The 21,700-nt window shown below is 42.5% G+C and overlaps 2 protein-coding genes across 2 annotated transcripts in view; one reads left to right on the forward strand and one right to left on the reverse strand.

The window, feature by feature from the left end:
* LOC124253779 overlaps positions 1-21,700 on the reverse strand; it is a 227,888-nt gene that overhangs the window by 132,423 nt on the left and 73,765 nt on the right. The window contains exon 2 of the mRNA XM_046687612.1: positions 19,417-19,494. The gene's annotated coding sequence lies outside the window, so the exon portion shown is untranslated. The remainder of the gene's footprint in view (positions 1-19,416; positions 19,495-21,700) is intronic.
* The window catches only part of LOC124253777, a 292,031-nt gene that overhangs the window by 24,076 nt on the left and 246,255 nt on the right, over positions 1-21,700 (forward strand). Inside the window, 1 exon segment of the mRNA XM_046687609.1 lies at positions 15,663-15,813. Coding sequence (XP_046543565.1) covers positions 15,663-15,813 — 151 coding nt within the window.

Here is a 21,700-nt window from a genome sequence, read left to right on the forward strand (position 1 = left end):
GAACGAGGGCTTAATTTCTCAAGATAGCAGTGTAAGGCTACAGTGGCCAATTAGCTATGTTTGTGGAAATAAGGCTTGAGGAGTTACCTCCCTTTGACTATGTCCCCAATTAGAGATTATACACACCCACGATAGCTATGTTTGTGGAAATTGAGCTCGAATCTCTGGTTAAGAACATACTCAAAGAGAAACTGAACTTATGGGGACGCTTCAGATTTCAGGTAATATTGGAAGTGGTATGGATTAAAGAGGGTGTTATATACTCGTCCCTTCACATGTGAGGGGACATCACGACTCAACATCAGATAAATTGTTTTACAAGTATACAGGAATACCTACAAAACTTCAAGGAGTATTATATCCAACAGTGTGAGTACTGGATTGAAACAGCCTCACTATATTTTTTATGAGTTACCTCCCTTTACTGTGGTCCAATTAGACATTAATTCCCCTAGGTGTGTATGCAATTATGAATACTATACGAAGCTTAAGAATATCGCCAGAAGCAGTGGTGTGATCGGGTATTCTCGCATGCTAAAACCAGCATTGTTGAAATTACTAGGTTTAGAAGCCCCTCCCACGGTAAAACAATTAAAAGCTCAAGCAAAAACAGCTTGGATTCACGGGCTATTCAAACCTGGGAGAGCCGGGTTAATCGTGATTGTTATCACATGCCCCCCTGCAGAAAGCAAAACCTCCCACTGTAAAACAACTGAAAGTTCAGGCACGGATTTGGGGTTAGGGGATATTCCCGAACGAGAAAGCCACAGCTTGTAGAACTGTTACGCAGAATAGAGCTGTCGACCTACAGTTCGTACTCCACTGAGCGTGCTGTAGGCAACTATTTGAGAGGTTGGCGATGCATGTTGATAGGAACATAGACATTACAGACCTCAAGCCTCTGATAGCTGATAAGGTCAACCAGGAACTAACCAGTCTAGGAAGTATCAAATTTCAAATCACAGTTAAAATGTCACCGATAAGCAGGTGGGGAGGTGTCACTGAGCACGCTCAGCCTTACTTCCGGGTAAACAAGAGGTCGTGACCCATATAGAGACCATTGACGATCAATCGATACTAGTTTTCAGCAGATAAGAGAATACCTAGAACGCCATTAATACACACTTGGGGTCCGGGTGGACTGTAGATAAAATCGATAATGTCTATCTAGACATAGCTAACCACGTGCCGCTCAGAGGCGGTCATACCTAGACTTGCCTCCCTACTATAGGAAAACATGCCATAGTCAACGCCAGGAATAGAGGAGACGATTGCTTGAGGTTAGCTATCAGGTCAGCCTTGTTTCCAGCTGACACTAATTCGAACAGGCCTTCTAGTTATCCCCAAGACGATGGGCTCAACTGGGATGGTATAGATGAACCCACCCCATATCCCAGATAACTAAAATAGAAAACAGAATAATCTAGCTATAAATGTCTTTGGGCACCTAAGGTAACACAACAATAGTGCACAGGGTCAGCCCAGTGTTGGGGACCCCAACTGTTGGGGAAACCCCAAGGGGAACCCCCTCGCGTTATCAATATATTCATGATCCAGCGAGGTGACAAGTACCACTACGCTTGGATAAAACACTTTAGCAGGCTGTTGTATGACCAATCGCACACAGAGAAAAGACCCACTTCGCTTTTAACGGTGCCTACATGGCTTCACACTCCAGCTGATTTATTAGAATCCCACCGAGGATTGCCAAGGTGTGTAGGGCAGACGGCTATACGAAGCCGACATGCCTAAAGAAGGTGACAATATCCTAAAATTCGGGCAACCACAAGAACCAAATGTCTGTGCCTTATATCATATAATACCGACTTTGAAGCCTTGGTTAAACCAGTTGAGGCTGTTGGGGTACCCCCACCACACTCAAAACACAGGAGCATGAAGCCTGTGGGTTTGGATACATTGTCGTCCGCCTGTGATGGGGAAACAAAGCTCCCCGAGTGTATAGGGGCCCTGACGCCGCTGAAAGGTTTCTAAAGTGTTTGCAGGAGGAAGACAAAATTATTAGGAACGACTGTATAGAGTCGCTCCAATGCGTATGACCCGAGCCGACAGGCTAGCTTCACGCCTGTAGCACTAACTGTCACGCGGTGTGACTCACCACTGAATGGTGATTCGGTGAGAGATCACTGCCACGAACCGTAAGTATAGAGGCTGCTCACAGCACGTGTAACCTCAAGCTTAGAATCAACCCTAAGACAATAAACATCCCCGTTGTCTTCACAACTTGAGAGGGTACGACTCTCACTTAATCATGCAGGCCATCGCGAAAATCGATGGTAATATAACGCGGCATCCCCAACAACATGGAGAGATACATCTCCTTCAGCTTAAACGGCCTTAGGTTCATAGATTCAGTACAATTTCTATTGTCTTCATTAGACAGTCTGGTCAAGGCCAACGATACCTTCCCTATCACCGAATCGATACACAGACACCGGACTAGACCCTGCTTATGAGGAAGGGTGTGTACCTCTATGAGTACATGGATAGTTGGCCCAAGTTCGCTGAGACCAGACTACCCCCATCAGAGAATTTTACAGCAATCTGACAGACTCGAAATATCCCAAGATGATTACTCACATGCTATTAATGTATGGAATAAACTGGGTTGTAAGAACCTGGGGATTATCATGACCTGTACTTGAGGACAGATGTACTGCTGTTAGCCGACGGTTTGAGACGTTAAGGACGGTTTCAAGCAGTATAAACTCGACTCGCGATGGTATTACACCAGCCCAGGTCTGTCGTGGGATGCCTTGCTTAAAAAGACCGGAGTTAAGTTGGAATTGCTCACCGATTATGACATGCACCTATTCATTGAGAAAGGCTTTATGAGGTGGGATCTCCATGGCAACCAAACGATACGCGAAAAGCAAATAATCAATAATGCTAAGGGCTACTGACCCTAGCAAGCCAACCAATCACATTCTCTACCTCGACGCCAACAACCTGTATGGCTGGGCCATGAGCCAGCATCTACCCACAGGGGGTTCGAATGGGCCGCCAAAGGAGGTCGATGTTATGAGCATCGCGACCAGATTCGAATAAAGGTTATATCCTCGAGGTTGACTTGAATACCCCTAAGGCATTACACACATCACACAACAGCTACCCCTGGCTCCCTAACGTGTGAGGGTTAACCCAGACTGATGTCTGAGTACCAACATAACTTGTTAGGTGGGCGTGACAGACGCTGAAAAACTCGTGCCCAACTTAATGAATAAGACCAAGTACATCGCTCACTATCGCGAACCTACAGCTGTACCTGTCGCTGGGTATGAGGCTGACCAAAATACACAGGGTGCTCGTGGTTCACCCAGAGCCCCTGGATGGAGCCCTACATCAGAATGAACACAGACCTCCGAAAAAGCTTGCCACCAGTGACTTTGAGAAAACCTCTACAAGCTCATGAACAACTCGGTGTTTGGTAAGACTATGGAGAACCTGAGGAAACGCTGCGGATCGTGAAGCTGGTTCGGTCGAATGAGGAAGACAAGCTCAGGAGACTGATAGCCAGTCCGCATTCAACCGTAGCAAGATATTCACCGATGATCTAGTTGCCCTACACATGAAGAAAAGCCACATAAAATTCAACCGCCTGTTTACGCGGGGATGAGCATCCTCGATTTATCCAAACACCTGATGTACGACTTTTATTACAACGAGCTTAAGAAACAGCAATGACGACAGGTGTGAAGTTCTGTACACTGACACGGATTCCCTGCTGATGGAGATTCGAACCGAGGATCGGTACAAGGACATGAAAAACACCTCAATTTGTATGCGACACCAGCGACTACTCCCAAGGACCATGCCATACACAGCACGGTAAATAAAAAAGGTCCTAGGTAAGATGAAGGATGAGTGTGCTGGCACGCCCATAGCGAAGTACATAGGGTTGAGGCCTAAGATGTACTCCATACTGAAGGCCGACAATGGTGAAATCCGGAAGGCTAAGGGTGTTAAGAAGTATGTGGTGAAACAACACATCAAACACGCCAGATTCAAGGAAGCACTGTTCAAGACCCGCACCTTTAGGCATAAAATGAACACACTTAGAAGTGATGGCCATAAGATATACGGACTGACTATAAACAAGACATCCCCTGTCGCCTATGGACACTAAACGTTGGATAGCTATTGATGGATAAACACGCACGCAGCGCATGGGCATGAGAAAATTGAACCAAGACATGTCACGGAACCAAAGAAAGTTTGAGGCTATTTACTACAGCCAGCGTGGGTACTGGAAAGGAGCTAGTGCTGTAGATAAGCTTAGCTAAAATGCTGAAAGTACCCACGGAGGAGGAGGCCAAAGCGTGGCTTGAAAAACAAGCCCTGTGGCAGATCTATTTGCCGGCACCACGCTACGTGCCTAGAAGGAGGTTAGGCATTAACATACCTAATAGCGCTCACCAGGCAGACCTACTGTTCCTACCCCTACCTAACAAGAGGTACAAGTATGCCTTAACCGTAGTGGACGTGAGCCAGTCGCTACAAAGGAAGCCGAACCCTTGACCGCCGAAAGATTCGCCCAGGTAGCCAGAGGATTGAACGCATATACAAACGCAGTCCGCTGACGTGGCCAACAGAGCTGCAAGTTGACCCCGGATCGGAGTTCATGGGTGCCGTCGGTCACAACTGCTAGACAAACACGATACAAAGGTCTGGAAAACAGGCGTGGCACTGGCTGGAGCTCCATCGCAGCCAAGCCATAGTTGAGATTTAATAGGACTTTGGCTGAGCTTTATTCGACATCAGTATGCTAGGGAGATGGTAACCCGAAAAGCGATCGACTGAATGGGTCGCCGAGGTTACCCAAGGTGGTGTCGGCAATCAACCATGAAGTCACCCGCTCACTGATAAGAAACCGGCAGACGCTATCAAACTAAAATCAATAGTTGCAGAGTCGGCTGCTCCATTGCGTGGGAAGGAGAAACAGATACCAGATAGGGCACTAGTGAGGTATCTATACCAGCCGGGGGAACACGAGGGTGATAGCCGTAAGCGAGCCACCGATCCTATATGGTCAGTCAAAACTTACAACATAGATAAAGTGGACATCAAAGCAGACGAGCCTAACTTGTACTACTGGAGGGATGGGCCAGGTAGGGGGTTTGTGAGAGAAGAATTATTGATCGTACCGTACGGTACAGTGTTACCTCCAGCATAGCGGTGCCCCGTTACTCCAGCCATGCCCCTGGTAGCGCGGCTAGGAGGTGCCCCAACTTTTGTAGTAGGGGAAATGGTAGCAAGAGCTAAGGGTCCGACCAAAGCCTTACTTGTGAAATAAGGCTTTGCAGAGGCTTTGGTTGAAAGTGATCCAGAACCGCTATCGGCCCAAACTTTTTCATAGTAGGGGAAATGGTAGCAAGAGCTAAGGGCCCGACAAAAGCCTTATTTACCAAATAAGGCTTTGCAGAGGCTTTTGTTGAAAGTGATCCAGAACCCCCATTGTATATACTACTCATAGGTAAAGAGGCTGAATAATTCTAGTTGTTATCACATGGTGATAATTCAAAATATTTGTTGCATTCACGAATACTTGATGGTATGAAAGTCTGTCGAGCTCTGTTTGTTTTGAGGGAAGGTAATCGACAGCAGCGTCCAGAAAAAAGTACTTCAAAATGGTGAGATAAAATATGTTAACTATCAAATCTAATTTTAGTTGCCTTCTTGACCATCTGGTGCTCATAGATAAAGGGAATATACTCGAAATTTTGTCGGCAGTATTAACAATTTTGAAAAGTTTGTTTTTGTTGCGATCAGACAGGCCCCATACCAACATAGAAAATTGTAGGTCAACACACTTTGAATAAAGGTTTGTTAAAAACTACCATTATGGTTTTGTCAATGACTTGACGATTATAAGGTTCAGAATCAGAAATTAGGCCAGTAACAGTGGCGTCATCTGCGAATTTCACAATAAACAAGTCATGTAATGACAAGTAACAGTCATTGGTATACAAAACGAAGAGTGCGGATGAAAGAACACAGTCCGTGGAGCTCCAGTAGAGGTTGAGAGGAAAGAAGATTGATAGCCATTGAGACTGACATACTGAGTTCTATGTACCCTGAATTCTTTAACCCATCTGATAATGTTTTTATTAACGCCTAGATTAAGTAGTTTACTCCTCATAAGGTGTGGCTGTATGGCTGTAGTTGTTACAAGTCTGCAGATGAGAGTAAATATTATACATCGCTTGAATTAGGTAACCATCTTAACAGACACCGATAAAAAATCAAATGTAATGGTGTCTTGATCTGGATAGTGAAAAGAAAAAATAACCCAGCCTGTGCGGTATATTACTGCGTTATGCAGGCAGTACAACCAGTATGATGAAAAAAAACCCAACATTTGGCAAGTAAACATCCAAATACTGATTCTGACCAATAGGAAATGTTAGTCACACGACGATATGAAGTCGGAATGAAGTAAGTGTTCCCCTTGTGTGATCTGAAACACATGTCATGCAGTTGCCACGCTATCGTTTGTTTGAAAGGTATGAATTTCGAGCAAATCGTCTCACCACCGAGTGCTTTCGAGTCCAAGAAAAAATCGTTGAAGCCCCTAGTAGGGTTGGTGATGTGGGATGGTGAAGGAGAGGGTTGGTGATGTAGTAGGGTGAAGGAGAGGGTTGGTGATGTAGGATGGTGAAGGAGAGGGTTGGTGATGTAGTAGTGTGGTGAAGGGGAGGGTTGGTGATGTAGTAGGGTGAAGGAGAGGGTTGGTGATGTAGGATGGTGGAGGGGAGGGTTGGTGATGTAGTAGTGTAGGAAAGGGAGGGTTGGTGATGTAGTAGGGTGAAGGAGAGGTTGGTGATGTAGGATGGTGAAGGGAGGTTGGTGGTGTAGTAGGGTGAAGGGAGGGTTGGTGGTGTAGTAGGGTGAAGGGGAGGGTTGGTGGTGTAGTAGGGTGAAGGAGAGGGTTGGTGGTGTAGTAGGGGTGAAGGGGAGGGTTGGTGATGTAGTAGGGTGAAGGGGACGGTTGGTGATGTAGTAGGAGGTGAAAGGGAGGGTTGGTGATGTAGTAGGGTGAAGGAGAGGGTTGGTGAAGTAGGATGGTGAAGGGGAGGGTTGGTGGTGTAGTAGGGTGAAGGGGAGGGTTGGTGATGTAGTAGGGTGAAGGGGACGGTTGGTGATGTAGTAGGGTACAGGAGAGGGTTGGTGGTGTAGCAGGGTGAAGGAGAGGGTTAGTGATGTAGTAGGGTTAAAGAGGGAGGGTTGGTGGTGTAGTAGGGTGAAGGAGGGTTGGTGATGTAGTAGGATGAAGGAAGAGGACCAGTGATGCAGTAGGAGGAGAGGGTACGGTGATGTAGGAGTAGGTGAAGTTGAGGGTTGGTGATGTGGGATATGGTGTAGGAGGAGGTTGAGTGATGTAGTAGAGATTGAATGAGAGGGTTTGTGATGTAGAATGAGTGAGAGGTGAGGGTTGGTGGTGTGGAGGTGAGTGAAAGGAAGATAGGAATTGAGAGAGGTTGGTGGATGTAGTAGTGAAAGAAGGGGAGGGTTGGTGATGGTTCAGTGATGTAGTAGAATTGAAAGGGAGGGTTGGTGATGTAGTAAGGGTGAAGGAGAGGGGTTGGTGATGTAGGATGTTGGTGAAGAGGAGGGTTGGTGGTGTGGTGGAGGGTGGGGGAGGGTTGGTGATGTAGTATTAGGATTGAAGGGGCCGGGTTGGTGATGTAGTAGGGTACAGGAGACAGTTGGTGGTGTAGTAGGGTGAAGGAGAGGGTTTGTGATGTAGTAGGGTTAAGGGGAGGGTTGGTGGTGTAGTAGGGTGAAGGGGAGGGTTGGTGATGTAGTAGGATGAAGGAGAGGGTTGGTGATGTAGTAGGGTGAAGGAGAGGGTCGGTGATGTAGGGTGGTGAAGTTGAGGGTTGGTGATGTGGGATGGTGTAGGAGAGGGTTGGTGATGTAGTAGGGTGAATGAGAGGGTTTGTGATGTAGGGTGGTGAAGGTGAGGGTTGGTGGTGTAGGGTGGTGAAGGTGAGGGTTGGTGGTGTAGTAGGGTGAAGGTGAGTGTTGGTAATGTGGGTTGGAAAAGGGCAGGGATCTTCATTGGTCTCTTGATGAAAGAACACGATACAGTTTGGGTTTAACTGTTTTAGAAATTACAACTATCCTATTGATGATCGTAATTCTCACGAGACTGGTGTTAATAATTTTGGTAATCTGTTATTAGGTTTAGGCTATACCTTCAACCTGTTCATAGCGAACGGTAGAGTGTATGGAGACTTCATAAGTCAAAATAAATGGGCAAAGATTGTTTTCACCAGACTTGTTGAATATTGGAGACAGAGTAGACTCTGATCATTTACCATTAGAACTGACTTGTCAATTTCCAAATATGAACAACTTTTAGATAATTTGAAAAGTAAGACTTCATTTTATAATGACCCGTCTCTTATCGTCTCTTAAACTTGAGTTCGATCTAAACGAGCTTTAGATGAGTTTGTCCATGTCATATTAGATTCAGCAGATTGTATGAAGAAAAGACTAAGCCGTTTAAGCAAAACTATAAAACACCTGTAAGTGACGAGGGTAAAACTTACTGACGAGACAGCGCACAAAGCACTTAGAAAGTTTTTTAGGTGTAGATGCTGGGAGAGCAACAGAAATTTTTTTGTAAAATGAGAAACAAATACAAAGCTTCATGTAGAAAATTCAAATCTAACCTGCGCGTAATCAAAGATTGAACAGATTGAATGATTGTATCCACAATCCTGCTATGTTCTGGAAACAAATTCGTTCATTTAGAAAGAGATCAAATCCTAAAAGTAATATTTCAAAATGTGAATGGATGACACATTTCAAGACAGTTTTTTCTAATGATGCTGTTTTTCCAAGCGATGGTTATTCCTTCGATGATGATATTATCTCTTTGAATGACTATGACACTGTTGATCAAATGATTTTGGAAACACAAATTTCAGTAGATGAGATAAAGAATGCTATAAATAGCTTAAAGAGCAGAAAAGCAGCTGGTCCCGACAATATTATAATCGAAATGATTAAATGTTCTCAAATCGAGTTAATGCCCTTCCTCCATAAGTATTTTAATACTGTATTTGAAAGTGGTTCGTTTCCAGAAAGCTGGTCTCGTTCAATTATCGTCCCTATACATAAAAATGGGGCTCAAGACAATCCAGATAATTACAGAGGCATCTTTATGAGGGTTTTGGGAACATATTTACAAGTGTTATTGGGAACATAGTTAACAACAAATTTCTTAAGTTATTAAAAGATATATAACAACTGAAAAGAATCTCAAACTGGTAAGATCTTATAAGGAAAGAAACATTTAGATTACCTTACTATGTCATTAAATTCTACTTTTAGAAAAGATTCCAGACCCTTCAACTACTGACCATATCTTTACACTATATGCATCTTATGTATCTATATAATTGGGGTAAGCCATGATGTTATATTTATATATAAGCGTTGGCATATGTATGTATATGTATATATGTATGTGGTAGTGTGTGTACATGGGCACAATGTGTTAAGCCCATTTCTGGTTGTCCCTTTGCCATATGTATTTTATTGACTTGAAATGGAATATTGCTAAGAAACTTAATTCCTGAATGTCAGGCGACTTTTAGAAAAAACTAAACTCAGTCAGTATATGCAATAATACAAAAGTGTCTATCGCGTAATAAACACAAACTTTATGTAGCAATTGTTGACTTTAAGAAAGCTTTTGACTCTGTGGATCGTTGAAAATTATGGCACTGCTTACAAAAGTCTGGTTTACAAGGGAAAATGTATTCTATTTTAAAATCTATGTACTTGAATATTAAATCATGTGTTCGTTGTGGTGATGATGTCACCGATTTTTTCGACTGTCCCATGGGAGTTCGGCTAGGGTGTATTTTAAGCCCTATATTGTTTTCCATCTTTATAAGCGAACTGTATTATGATATTTCTAATTCAGGTAAACATGGTATGCAAATGTTTCCAGATATGATTGAAATTTTTATCCTCCTTTTTGCCGATGATGTAATTTTAGTGTCAGATACTATCGTTGGCCTACAAAACCAACTGAATATTTTGGAACGTTATAGAAATGAAAGGAAATTATTTGTTAATTTTGAAAACAAACAAACATAGTTATCTTTAGAAGAGGTGGGCCTGTCGCCTCTAAAGAAAAATGATTTTTGAATGGCAAAAGTTTATCTATTGTTAATCAGTATACCTATCTCGGACTATTGTTTTCCTATACCATGAACTTTAAAAAGAGTGTTATAGACCTGAAATCACGTGCTAAGAAGGCTCTTATGAATGTTATGTCAGTTTCCCAGAATTTTGGAATTTTAACCCCAAAAATATATTTTAAATTGTTTGATGCTCAAATCCAACCGATTATGCTTTATGGGTCTGAAATTTGGGGATTTCAACGTCATGAATGTCTAGAGAAACTACACCTTTTAGCATGTAAAAGGTTTTTTAATGTAGCGCAAGCAGCACCAACTTGTATGGTTTATGGAGAATGCGGTAGATATCCGATATATATAAATTCACAAATCAGATGTTTAAAATATTGGTTAAAGATCCTTGGAATGCCGCGAACAAAGAATCCCCAAACTAGCTTATAACATGCTTGTACATTTAGATGATAGGGGTAAGACAACATGGGCGTCTCATATTAGAACTCTTTTATTTTCTCATGGCTTTGGATTTGTGTGGCTTAATCAAACAGTTGGTAATATTCATCTATTTCTTAAGCAATTTCAAGAACAATCTGTTAGCATGTATTATCAAGAATGGCATTCCTGTCTAGACAATAGTTCAAGATACCAGTTGTATACATCACATAAGAGCTTAATTCAACCAGAACTATATCTATTTGTATTGACATCTAGAAATATCAGACGCACACTTGTAAATTTTCGATTGGGCTTGTTAGACTTATCAGTAAATAAGGGCAGACGATTTTCAATAGAGAGATGTTTAAGGCTATGTCCATTATGTAACTCGGCTATAGAAGATGAAATTCACTTCGCTTTTGTTTGCCCACATTTTGCTGATTTAAGAAAAAATTATATCCCAAATCATTAACTGTTAAAATATCCTTCATCTGCCTTTGCTTCCATAATATCCTCCAAAAATGAAAATGTAATACGTAATCTAGCGCTTTATGTAAAACATGCTGTTATCCTTAGAAGCAATATCTTATCTGAACTGTAATTTCTTTGTGAAATGTCTGTAACAAGTGCTGTATATATACTTGTATTGCTTGTATATGGGCCGGAATCCTTAAGTACAATAAATATCTTTGACTTTGACTTTGACAAAGTTTGGGGTCAACTTGATAGGAGAACAGGATAAACTTTGGGGTTAACTGGATTCGAGAACTGGATAAATTGTATAATTGCCTGAACTGAAGAACCTTGTACAGTTTCGGATTAACAAAATTAGGGAAAAGTTAAAGTTAACTGCATTACGTGTGAAGTGAATAAAGTGTAGGGCTAACTCGCTATTATAGAATCTATTTTAGGCATTTCCTTAGAATGTGATAAAAACAGTATTTTAAAGCTTAAGTTTTAAAAATCTTGACAATGCTTTAAAAGTTTTGCTTTGAAAGGTTTTATATCCTATAATACCTCCTTCTTCATAGCTTTTAGCTATCATTTTTCCAAACTTCTTTCATAACATGGTAAATGAGAATAGTTAAACCTAAAATTGCCCAGGAAAAAATCATCACTTTTTACTTGCACATGGTGTTGTTAAACTCAAGGGAAGTAACTCTTGATGTCCTATCTTCACTCACTTGCACAAGGAAACCCGCACTTACATCAACAGATATATATATATAGTGAACAACTGCAGTATTGAAAGTTATAACTATTGTGTCAAAACTTGTAGACAGTCATCAGACTGTCCTCAAACTGCACATGACAATAATTGGTTCTAAGGCAGTACACAAGTTCAGTAACACTTACATCGTGCTGGTGGATCAGCAGTGTGCTGGTGCTGCTTGTGTTTATGCATGAGTAACACTGTGCAGAATTATTGTTTCAGTGAGTGTTTGTTTGAGGCCCGGTATAAATGTGTTTATCACCTTGTGTGGGAGATACACCAGATGTTATTCCACTTGTAAAATCACTGCAGCTGAGGCTCCTTGTTAGCCAACCAGACATCTGGCCCTGAATATCTGCCCAACTAGATGCCTAGCTGACACAAACCAGTTTCATATTGCCATATTGCTTCAGGGGATGTCCACACACATGTAGGGTCTACAGGGATGTTCTACATAGGGTCTACAGGGCATGTTGTATATAGGGTCTACAGGCATGTTCTACATAGGGTCTACAGGGATGTTGTACATAGGGTCTACAGGGCATGTTGTATATAGGGTCTACAGGGATGTTGTATATAGGGTCTACAGGGATGTTGTTTATAGGGTCTACAGGGATGTTCTACATAGGGTCTACAGGGATGTTGTACATAGGGTCTACAGGGCATGTTGTATATAGGGTCTACAGGGATGTTGTATATAGGGTCTACAGGGATGTTGTTTATAGGGTCTACAGGGATGTTGTACATAGGGTCTACAGGGCATGTTTATAGGGTCTATAGGGATGTTGTACATAGGTCTACAGGGATGTTGTACATAGGGTCTACAGGGCATGTTGTTTATAGGGTCTACAGGGATGTTGTACATAGGGTCTACAGGGATGTTGTATATAGGGTCTACAGGGATGTTGTATATAGGGTCTACAGGGCATGTTGTATATAGGGTCTACAGGGATGTTGTATATAGGGTCTACAGGGCATGTTGTTTATAGGGTCTACAGGGAAGTTGTATATAGGGTCTACAGGGATGTTGCATATAGGGATGTTGTATATAGGGTCTACAGGGATGTTGTATATAGGGTCTACAGGGATGTTGTATATAGGGTCTACAGGGATGTTGTATATAGGGTCTACAGGGATGTTGTATATAGGGTCTACAGGGCATGTTGTATATAGGGTCTACAGGGATGTTGTATATAGGGTCTACAGGGCATGTTTATAGGGTCTACAGGGATGTTGTATATAGGGTCTACAGGGATGTTGCATATAGGGTCTACAGGGATGTTATATATAGGGTCTACAGGGATGTTGTTTATAGGGTCTACAGGGATGTTGTATATAGGGTCTACAGGGATGTTGTATATAGGGTCTACAGGGATGTTGTATATAGGGTCTACAGGGCATGTTGCATATAGGGATGTTGTATATAGGGTCTACAGGGATGTTGTATATAGGGTCTACAGGGATGTTATATGTAGGGTCTACAGAGATGTTGTATATAGGGTCTACAGGGATGTTGCATATAGGGATGTTGTATATAAAGTCTACAGGGATGTTGTATGTAGGGTCTACAGGGATGTGGTATATAGGGTCTACAGGGATGTTGTATATAGGGTCTACAGGGATGTTGTTTATAGGGTCTATAGGGGATGTTGTACATAGGGTCTACAGGGATGTTGTATATAGGGTCTACAGGGCATGTTGTATATATGGTCTACAGGGCATGTTGTTTATAGGGTCTATAGGGGATGTTGTACATAGGGTCTACAGGGATGTTGTATATAGGGCCTACAGGGCATGTTGTATATATGGTCTACAGGGATGTTGTATGTAGGGTCTATAGGGATGTTGTATATAGGGTCTACAGGAATGTTGTATATAGGGTCTACAGGGCATGTTGTTTATGGGATCTATAGGGGATGTTGTACATAGGGTCGACTGGGATATTATATATAGGGTCTACAGGGATGTTGTATGTAGGATCTACAGGGATGTTGTAGTAAGGGTCTCAAAGGATGTTATATATAGGGTCTACAGGGATGTTGTATATAGGGTCTACAAGGATGTTGTATATAGGGTCTACAGGGATATTTCATATAGGGACTACAGGGATGTTGTATATAGGGTCTACAGGGATATTTCATATAGGGTCTACAGGGATGTTGTATATATTGTCTACCGGGATGTTATATATAGGGTCTACAGGCATGTTATATATAGAGTCTACAGGGATGTTATATATAGGGTCTACAGGGCATGTTATATATAGGGTCTACAAGGATGTTGTATATATTGTCTACCGGGATGTTATATATAGGGTCTACAGGCATGTTATGTATAGGGTCTACAGGGATGTTGTATATAAGGTCTACAGGGCATGTTATATATAGCGTCTACAGGGCGTCTAAAGGGCATGTTATATATAGGGTCTACAGGGCATGTTGTATATAGGGTCTACAGGGCATGTTATATATAGGGTCTACAGGGCATGTTATATATAGGGTCTACAGGGATGTTGTATATAGGGTCTACAGGGCATGTTATATATAGCGTCTACAGGGCATGTTATATATAGGGTCTACAGGGCATGTCATGTATAGGGTCTAAAGGGCATGCTATGTGTAGGGTCTACATCACATGTTATATAAAGGGTCTACAAGGCATGTTATATATAGCGTCTACAGGACATGTTATATATAGCGTCTAAAGGGCATATTATTTATAGGGTCTACAAGGCATGTTATATATAGCGTCTAAAGGGCATGTTATATATAACATCTACAGGGCATGTTATATATACGGTCTACATGGCGTGTTATATATAGAGTTTAAAGGGCATGTTATATATAAGGTCTACAGGGCATGTTATTAATAGGGTCTACATGACATGTTATATATAGAGTCTAAAGGGCATGTTATATATAGGTCTAAAGGGCATGTTATATAAAGGGTCTACAGGGATATGGTACTGAGTGTTATGTTGTATACAGATCCTGACCTCACGGAGTGTAATGTTGTATATAGATCCTGACCTCACGGAGTGTAATGTTGTATATAGATCCTGACCTCATGGGGTGTAATGTTGTATATAGATCCTGACCTCACGGGGTGTAATGTTGTATATAGATCCTGACCTCATGGGGTGTAATGTTGTATACAGATCCTGACCTCACGGAGTGTAATGTTGTATATAGATCCTGACCTCATGGGGTGTAATGTTGTATATAGATCCTGACCTCATGGGGTGTAATGTTGTATATAGATCCTGACCTCACGGGGTGTAATGTTGTATATAGATCCTGACCTCATGGGGTGTAATGTTGTATACAGATCCTGACCTCACGGAGTGTAATGTTGTATATAGATCCTGACCTCATGGGGTGTAATGTTGTATATAGATCCTGACCTCATGGGGTGTAATGTTGTATATAGATCCTGACCTCATGGGGTGTAATGTTGTATACAGATCCTGACCTCACGGGGTGTAATGTTGTATATAGATCCTGACCTCACGGGGTGTAATGTTGTATACAGATCCTGACCTCATGGGGTGTAATGTTGTATACAGATCCTTACCTCACTGGGGTGTAATGTTGTATACAGATCCTCTCCTCACTGAGTGTAGTGTTGCATATAGATCCTGACCTCACGGGGTGTAATCTTGTATACACATCCTGACCTCACGGGGTGTAATGTTGTATATAGATCCTGACCTCACGGGGTGTAATGTTGTATATAGATCTTGATGTCCTATATTTTAGTGTTGTATATGGATTGTCAGATTGAGATGTGACAAAGTTGTACAGACAAGATTGTATAGTTGTTGTGTTGTTCGTCTGCAGGGAAGGAATGTCGGGGGCCAGGAGGGGGGCCATCCGTGGCCGATAATGTTGTCTGCCGTCTGTGTGGTCATCATGGCACTACTTGCCTTCACCCTGTGGTGGTACTACAAGAGGCGTGGCACATATCGATACCGTGTGCGGGAACCTACAGGTAGGTCACATCAGAACTAGTGGTTTGATGTACTCATTATTATGCTCATGAATATTCATAAGCATGTTCATGACACTTGTCATATGAACTCTTATGCGTGTACAGGTTTGAAGTCCAAGTTTTTCCCTGCCACACATGCTGATTTGTTCTCATTAATGCGAGACCATCTTGAAGGTGAAGTGTCCCGGGTCAACTGTGGCCTGTAGATGCTTTAGGCTGACAATGTTCACTGCATCATGGTGGAGATATATTGCACACACAAACACAATCTCAACCAAGTGCCAAACATTACAGTATAACAAATAACCAGTCTGTACCGGTTCCACACTTTCTGACCTTTGACCTCTTTTAAATAAGGGTGGTGAGCTGGCATTTATGAAGCTCTGACTCACTCATTCTGAAGTCAGTTTAAGTGGCGCTTGCAGAATTACTGGTACCATGTGACAACCTCACCTTGTGACAACCTCACCGTGTAACAGCCTCATCCTGTGACAACCTAACCTTGTTACCTCACCACGTGACAACCTAACCTTGTTACCTCACCATGTGACAAGCTCACCATGTGACAACCTAACTTTGTTACAACCTCACCATGTTACAACCTAACATTGTTACCTCACCATGTGACAACCTAACTTTGTTACAACCTCACCATGTTACAACCTAACATTGTTACTTCACCATGTGAACAACCTCACCATGTGACAACCTAACCTTGTTACCTCACCATGTGACAACCTCACCATGTGACAACCTCACCATGTGACAACCTAACCTTGTTACCTCACCATGTGACAACCTCACCATGTGACAACCTAACTTTGTTACAACCTCACCATGTTACAACCTAACATTGTTACCTCACCATGTGACAACCTAACTTTGTTACAACCTCACCATGTGACAACTTAACCTTGTTACTTCACCATGTGACAACCTAACATTATTACCTCACCCTGTGACAACTTAACCTTGTTACCTCATCATGTGACAACCTAACATTGTTACTTCACCATGTGAACAACCTCACCATGTGACAACCTAACTTTGTTACAACCTCACCATGTGACAACCTAACCTTGTTACTTCACCATGTGACAACCTAACATTATTACCTCACCCTGTGACAACTTAACCTTGTTACCTCATCATGTTACAACCTAACATTGTTACTTCACCATGTGAACAACCTCACCATGTGACAACCTAACCTTGTTACTTCACCATGTGACAACCTAACCTTGTTACTTCACCATGTGACAACCTAACATTATTACCTCACCCTGTGACAACTTAACCTTGTTACCTCATCATGTTACAACCTAACATTGTTACCTCACCCTGTGACAGGGTGGTGAGCTGGCATTTATGAAGCTCTGACTCACTCATTCTGAAGTCAGTTTAAGTGGCGCTTGCAGAATTACTGGTACCATGTGACAGCCTCACCTTTTGACAACCTCACTGTGTAACAGACTCATCCTGTGACAACCTAACCTTGTTACCTCACCACGTGACAACCTAACCTTGTTACCTCACCATGTGACAAGCTCACCATGTGACAACCTAACTTTGTTACAACCTCACCATGTTACAACCTAACATTGTTACCTCACCATGTGACAACCTAACTTTGTTACAACCTCACCATGTTACAACCTAACATTGTTACTTCACCATGTGAACAACCTCACCATGTGACAACCTAACCTTGTTACCTCACCATGTGACAACCTCACCATGTGACAACCTCACCATGTGACAACCTCACCATGTGACAACCTAACCTTGTTACCTCACCATGTGACCTCACCATGTGACAACCTAACCTTGTTACTTCACCATGTGACAACCTCACCATGTGACAACCTAACTTTGTTACAACCTCACCATGTTACAACCTAACCTTGTTACCTCACCATGTGACAACCTAACTTTGTTACAACCTCACCATGTGACAACTTAACCTTGTTACTTCACCATGTGACAACCTAAAATTATTACCTCACCCTGTGACAACTTAACCTTGTTACCTCATCATGTGACAACCTAACATTGTTACTTCACCATGTGAACAACCTCACCATGTGACAACCTAACTTTGTTACAACCTCACCATGTGACAACTTAACCTTGTTACTTCACCATGTGACAACCTAACATTATTACCTCACCCTGTGACAACTTAACCTTGTTACCTCATCATGTGACAACCTAACATTGTTACTTCACCATGTGAACAACCTCACCATGTGACAACCTAACCTTGTTACTTCACCATGTGACAACCTAACCTTGTTACTTCACCATGTGACAACCTAACATTATTACCTCACCCTGTGACAACTTAACCTTGTTACCTCATCATGTTACAACCTAACATTGTTACTTCACCATGTGAACAACCTCACCATGTGACAACCTAACCTTGTTTCTTCACCATGTGACAACCTAACCTTGTTACTTCACCATGTGACAACCTAACATTATTACCTCACCCTGTGACAACTTAACCTTGTTACCTCATCATGTGACAACCTAACATTGTTACTTCATCATGTGACAACCTAACATTGTTACCTCACCCTGTGACAACTTAACCTTGTCACCTCATCATGTGACAACCTAACATTATTACCTCACCATGTGAACAACCTCATCATGTGACAACCTAACATTGTTACTTCACCATGTGAACAACCTCATCATGTGACAACCTAACATTGTTACTTCACCATGTGAACAACCTCACCCTGTGACAACTTAACCTTATTACCTCACCATGTGACAACCTAACATTGCTACCTCACCATGTTCTTAGTGTTACAACCTCACCATGTAACAACCTCGCTGTATTACCTCACCATGTGACAACCTCGCTGTATTACAACCTCACCATGTAACAACCTCGCTGTATTACAACCTCACCATGTGACAACCTCGCTGTATTACAACCTCATGTCACAACCTCACCATGTGACAACCTCAGTCTTACAACTTGATGTGTCACAACCTCACCGTGTGACAACCTCACTTTGTCACAACCTCACCATGTGAAAAGCACAACATGCTTCCACTCCACTTGCCTGTCGTGACACACATAGAAATGTCCTCAGCTTGGAGACTGGAGCAATTCTGTTGCATCTTACAAGATATGAGTTAATCAGTATTTGGACAAAATCATAATTGTGATATTTGAAGACATTTGAAGGAGATATTTGGTTGAGGGATGGGGGTGAGACTCATTGATTGGGTGGTACTGCCAGGCTACAGCATTGATCCATCTGCAGCACTCAGTAGATGGAGCTTGTTCCCAGAGATGGTACTGATATGCACAAGATACGAGATGATCGCTTCTGACAAGGGCCAGTGTGTTTTCCTATGCTAATGGCAGTATTGCTGAACTACACGATTGAATACCATTTTGTGCTTTTCACTTTGAAAGCATTCTCTGTTTAAAGTGTGTCATGAAATATTCATTTTGTTTATTAATAATGGTAGATATAAAAAAAACGTCTGTGAAGAACATGAAAGGGATATGTTCCATGTAATGCCATAAGACAGGGACTACTTTGCCCCGACCGTAAACACCATCAGCATAAATACCTGCAACCTCTGTTGTGCGATGTGGCTTACTTCATGACGTCTTGCTGGGGGACATCTTGTTAGCTCTGCATCGAAGGCCTGAAAATAGACATAGACCACATCAGAGATCAAACGTAAGGCAACTGTTTGTGAGATTGTTGAGTTCCGCTTCGCTAAAAGTTGATCTCTAAGTGTGGCTGGTGTGAGGCCATATCTGACATTGGCCGGAGTGGTAATTACAGTCATCAGCTACGGATCAACACGCTATTTTACTGGGCTTCATCATTCTCCCTTCATCAAAAAAGGAAATCCAGGCATCAAAAACTTGATCCATCAAAATTTGTTTCCATCTTAAACGGATCGGAAGTTTCATTTGCCCGAAGTTTGTGATCATGGCATATTTTGATTAGAGGAATAAAAGGTAGTGAGGTTTGTATGCCCCCTGGAAACCTGCTCCATCAGCTACATGGTGTGTGCTTTCATCAGGACACTAGATCGGGGCTAGAGTCGGCCAAACAGCAAATGGAAGTGTGGAGGCCCAGTTCTACATAGTATATTGGCATTAAATATTAATGTATAAATGAAATTTATGAAAGCCTGGACAATGTCTGAATATTGTATTGTAATCCAGGCAGTATATGTGTGTCTGTGCGATCAAGGCAGTGTCTGTGATCAAGACAGTGTTTGTGATCAAGGCAGTGTTTATGTGATCAAGGCAGTGTCTGTGTCTCTGTGATCAAGGCAGTGTCTGAGGTCAAGACAGTGTCTGAGATCAAGACAGTGTCAGTGTGATCAAGGCAGTGTCTGTGATCAAGGCAGTGTTTATGTGATCAAGGCAGTGTCTGTGATCAAATCAGTGTCTGTGTGATCAAGGTAGTGTCTGTGTGATCAAGGCAGTGTATGTGTGTCTGTGTGATCAAGGCAGTGTCTGTGATCAAGGCAGTGTTTGTGATCAAGGCAGTGTCTGTGATCAAGGCAGTGTATGTGTGTCTGTGATCAAGGCAGTGTCTGTGATCAAGGCAGTGTCTGAGATCAAGACAGTGTATGTGTGATCAAGGCAGTGTCCGTGTCTGTGTGATCAAGGCAGTGTCTGAGTTCAAGACTGTCTGAGATCAAGACAGTGTCTGTGTGATCAAGGCAGTGTCTGTGTCTCTGTGATCAAGACAGTGTCTGAGATCAAGACAGTGTCAGTGTGATCAAGGCAGTGTCTGTGTCTCTGTGATCAAGGCAGTGTCTGAGATCAAGACAGTGTCTGAGATCAAGGCAGTGTATGTGTGATCAAGGCAGTGTTTGTGATCAAGGCAGTGTCTGTGATCAAGGCAGTGTCTGTGTACTCAAGGCAGTGTTTATGTGATCAAGGCAGTGCCTGTGTGATCAAGGCAGTGTATGTGTGTCTGTGTGATCAAGGCAGTGTCTGTGATCAAGGCAGTGTTTGTGATCAAGGCAGTGTCTGTGATCAAGGCAGGGTATGTGTGTCTGTGTCATCAAGGCAGTGTCTGAGATCAAGACAGTGTCTGAGATCAAGACAGTGTATGTGTGATCAAGGCAGTGTATGTGTGTCTGTGTGATCAAGGCAGTGTCTGTGATCAAGGCAGTGTTTGTGATCAAGGCAGTGTCTGTGTACTCAAGGCAGTGTTTATGTGATCAAGGCAGTGTCTGTGTGATCAAGGCAGTGTCTGTGATCAAGGCAGTGTCTGTGATCAAGGCAGTGTCTGTGTACTCAAGGCAGTGTTTATGTGATCAAGGCAGTGTCTGTGTGATCAAGGCAGTGTATGTGTGTCTGTGTGATCAAGGCAGTGTTTATGTGATCAAGGCTGTCTGTGTAATCAAGAGTGTCTTTGTGTCTGTCATCAAGGCAGTGTCTGTGTGTCTGATCAAGGCAGTGTCTGTGTCTTATCAAGGCTGAATCTGTGATCAAGGCAGTGTCTGTGTGTCTGTGATCAAGACTGTCTGTGTGTCTGTGATCAAGGCTGTGTCTGTGATCAAGGCAGTGTCTGTGTGTCTGTGATCAAGACTGTCTGTGTCTGTGATCAAGGCTGTATTTGTGTGATCAAGGCAGTGTCTGTGTGTCTGTGATCAAGGCTGTATCTGTGTGATCAAGGCAGTGTCTGTGATCATGGCAGTGTCTGTGATCAAGGCTGTATCTGTATGTGTACACACATCTCAATCCCACATATTACACATATTTCACGCTCACCATGCACACACATCTCACACTCACCGAACATATGCGTTACACATACCATACCATGCATACTACACACACATATATCATGTTTCACTCTCTCTCACACACATGCACATG

This window comes from Haliotis rubra, unplaced genomic scaffold (genome assembly GCF_003918875.1).
Source record: "Haliotis rubra isolate DU_JTF1 unplaced genomic scaffold, ASM391887v1 Scf551, whole genome shotgun sequence".
In the NCBI taxonomy this organism is placed as follows: Eukaryota; Metazoa; Mollusca; class Gastropoda; order Lepetellida; family Haliotidae; genus Haliotis; species Haliotis rubra.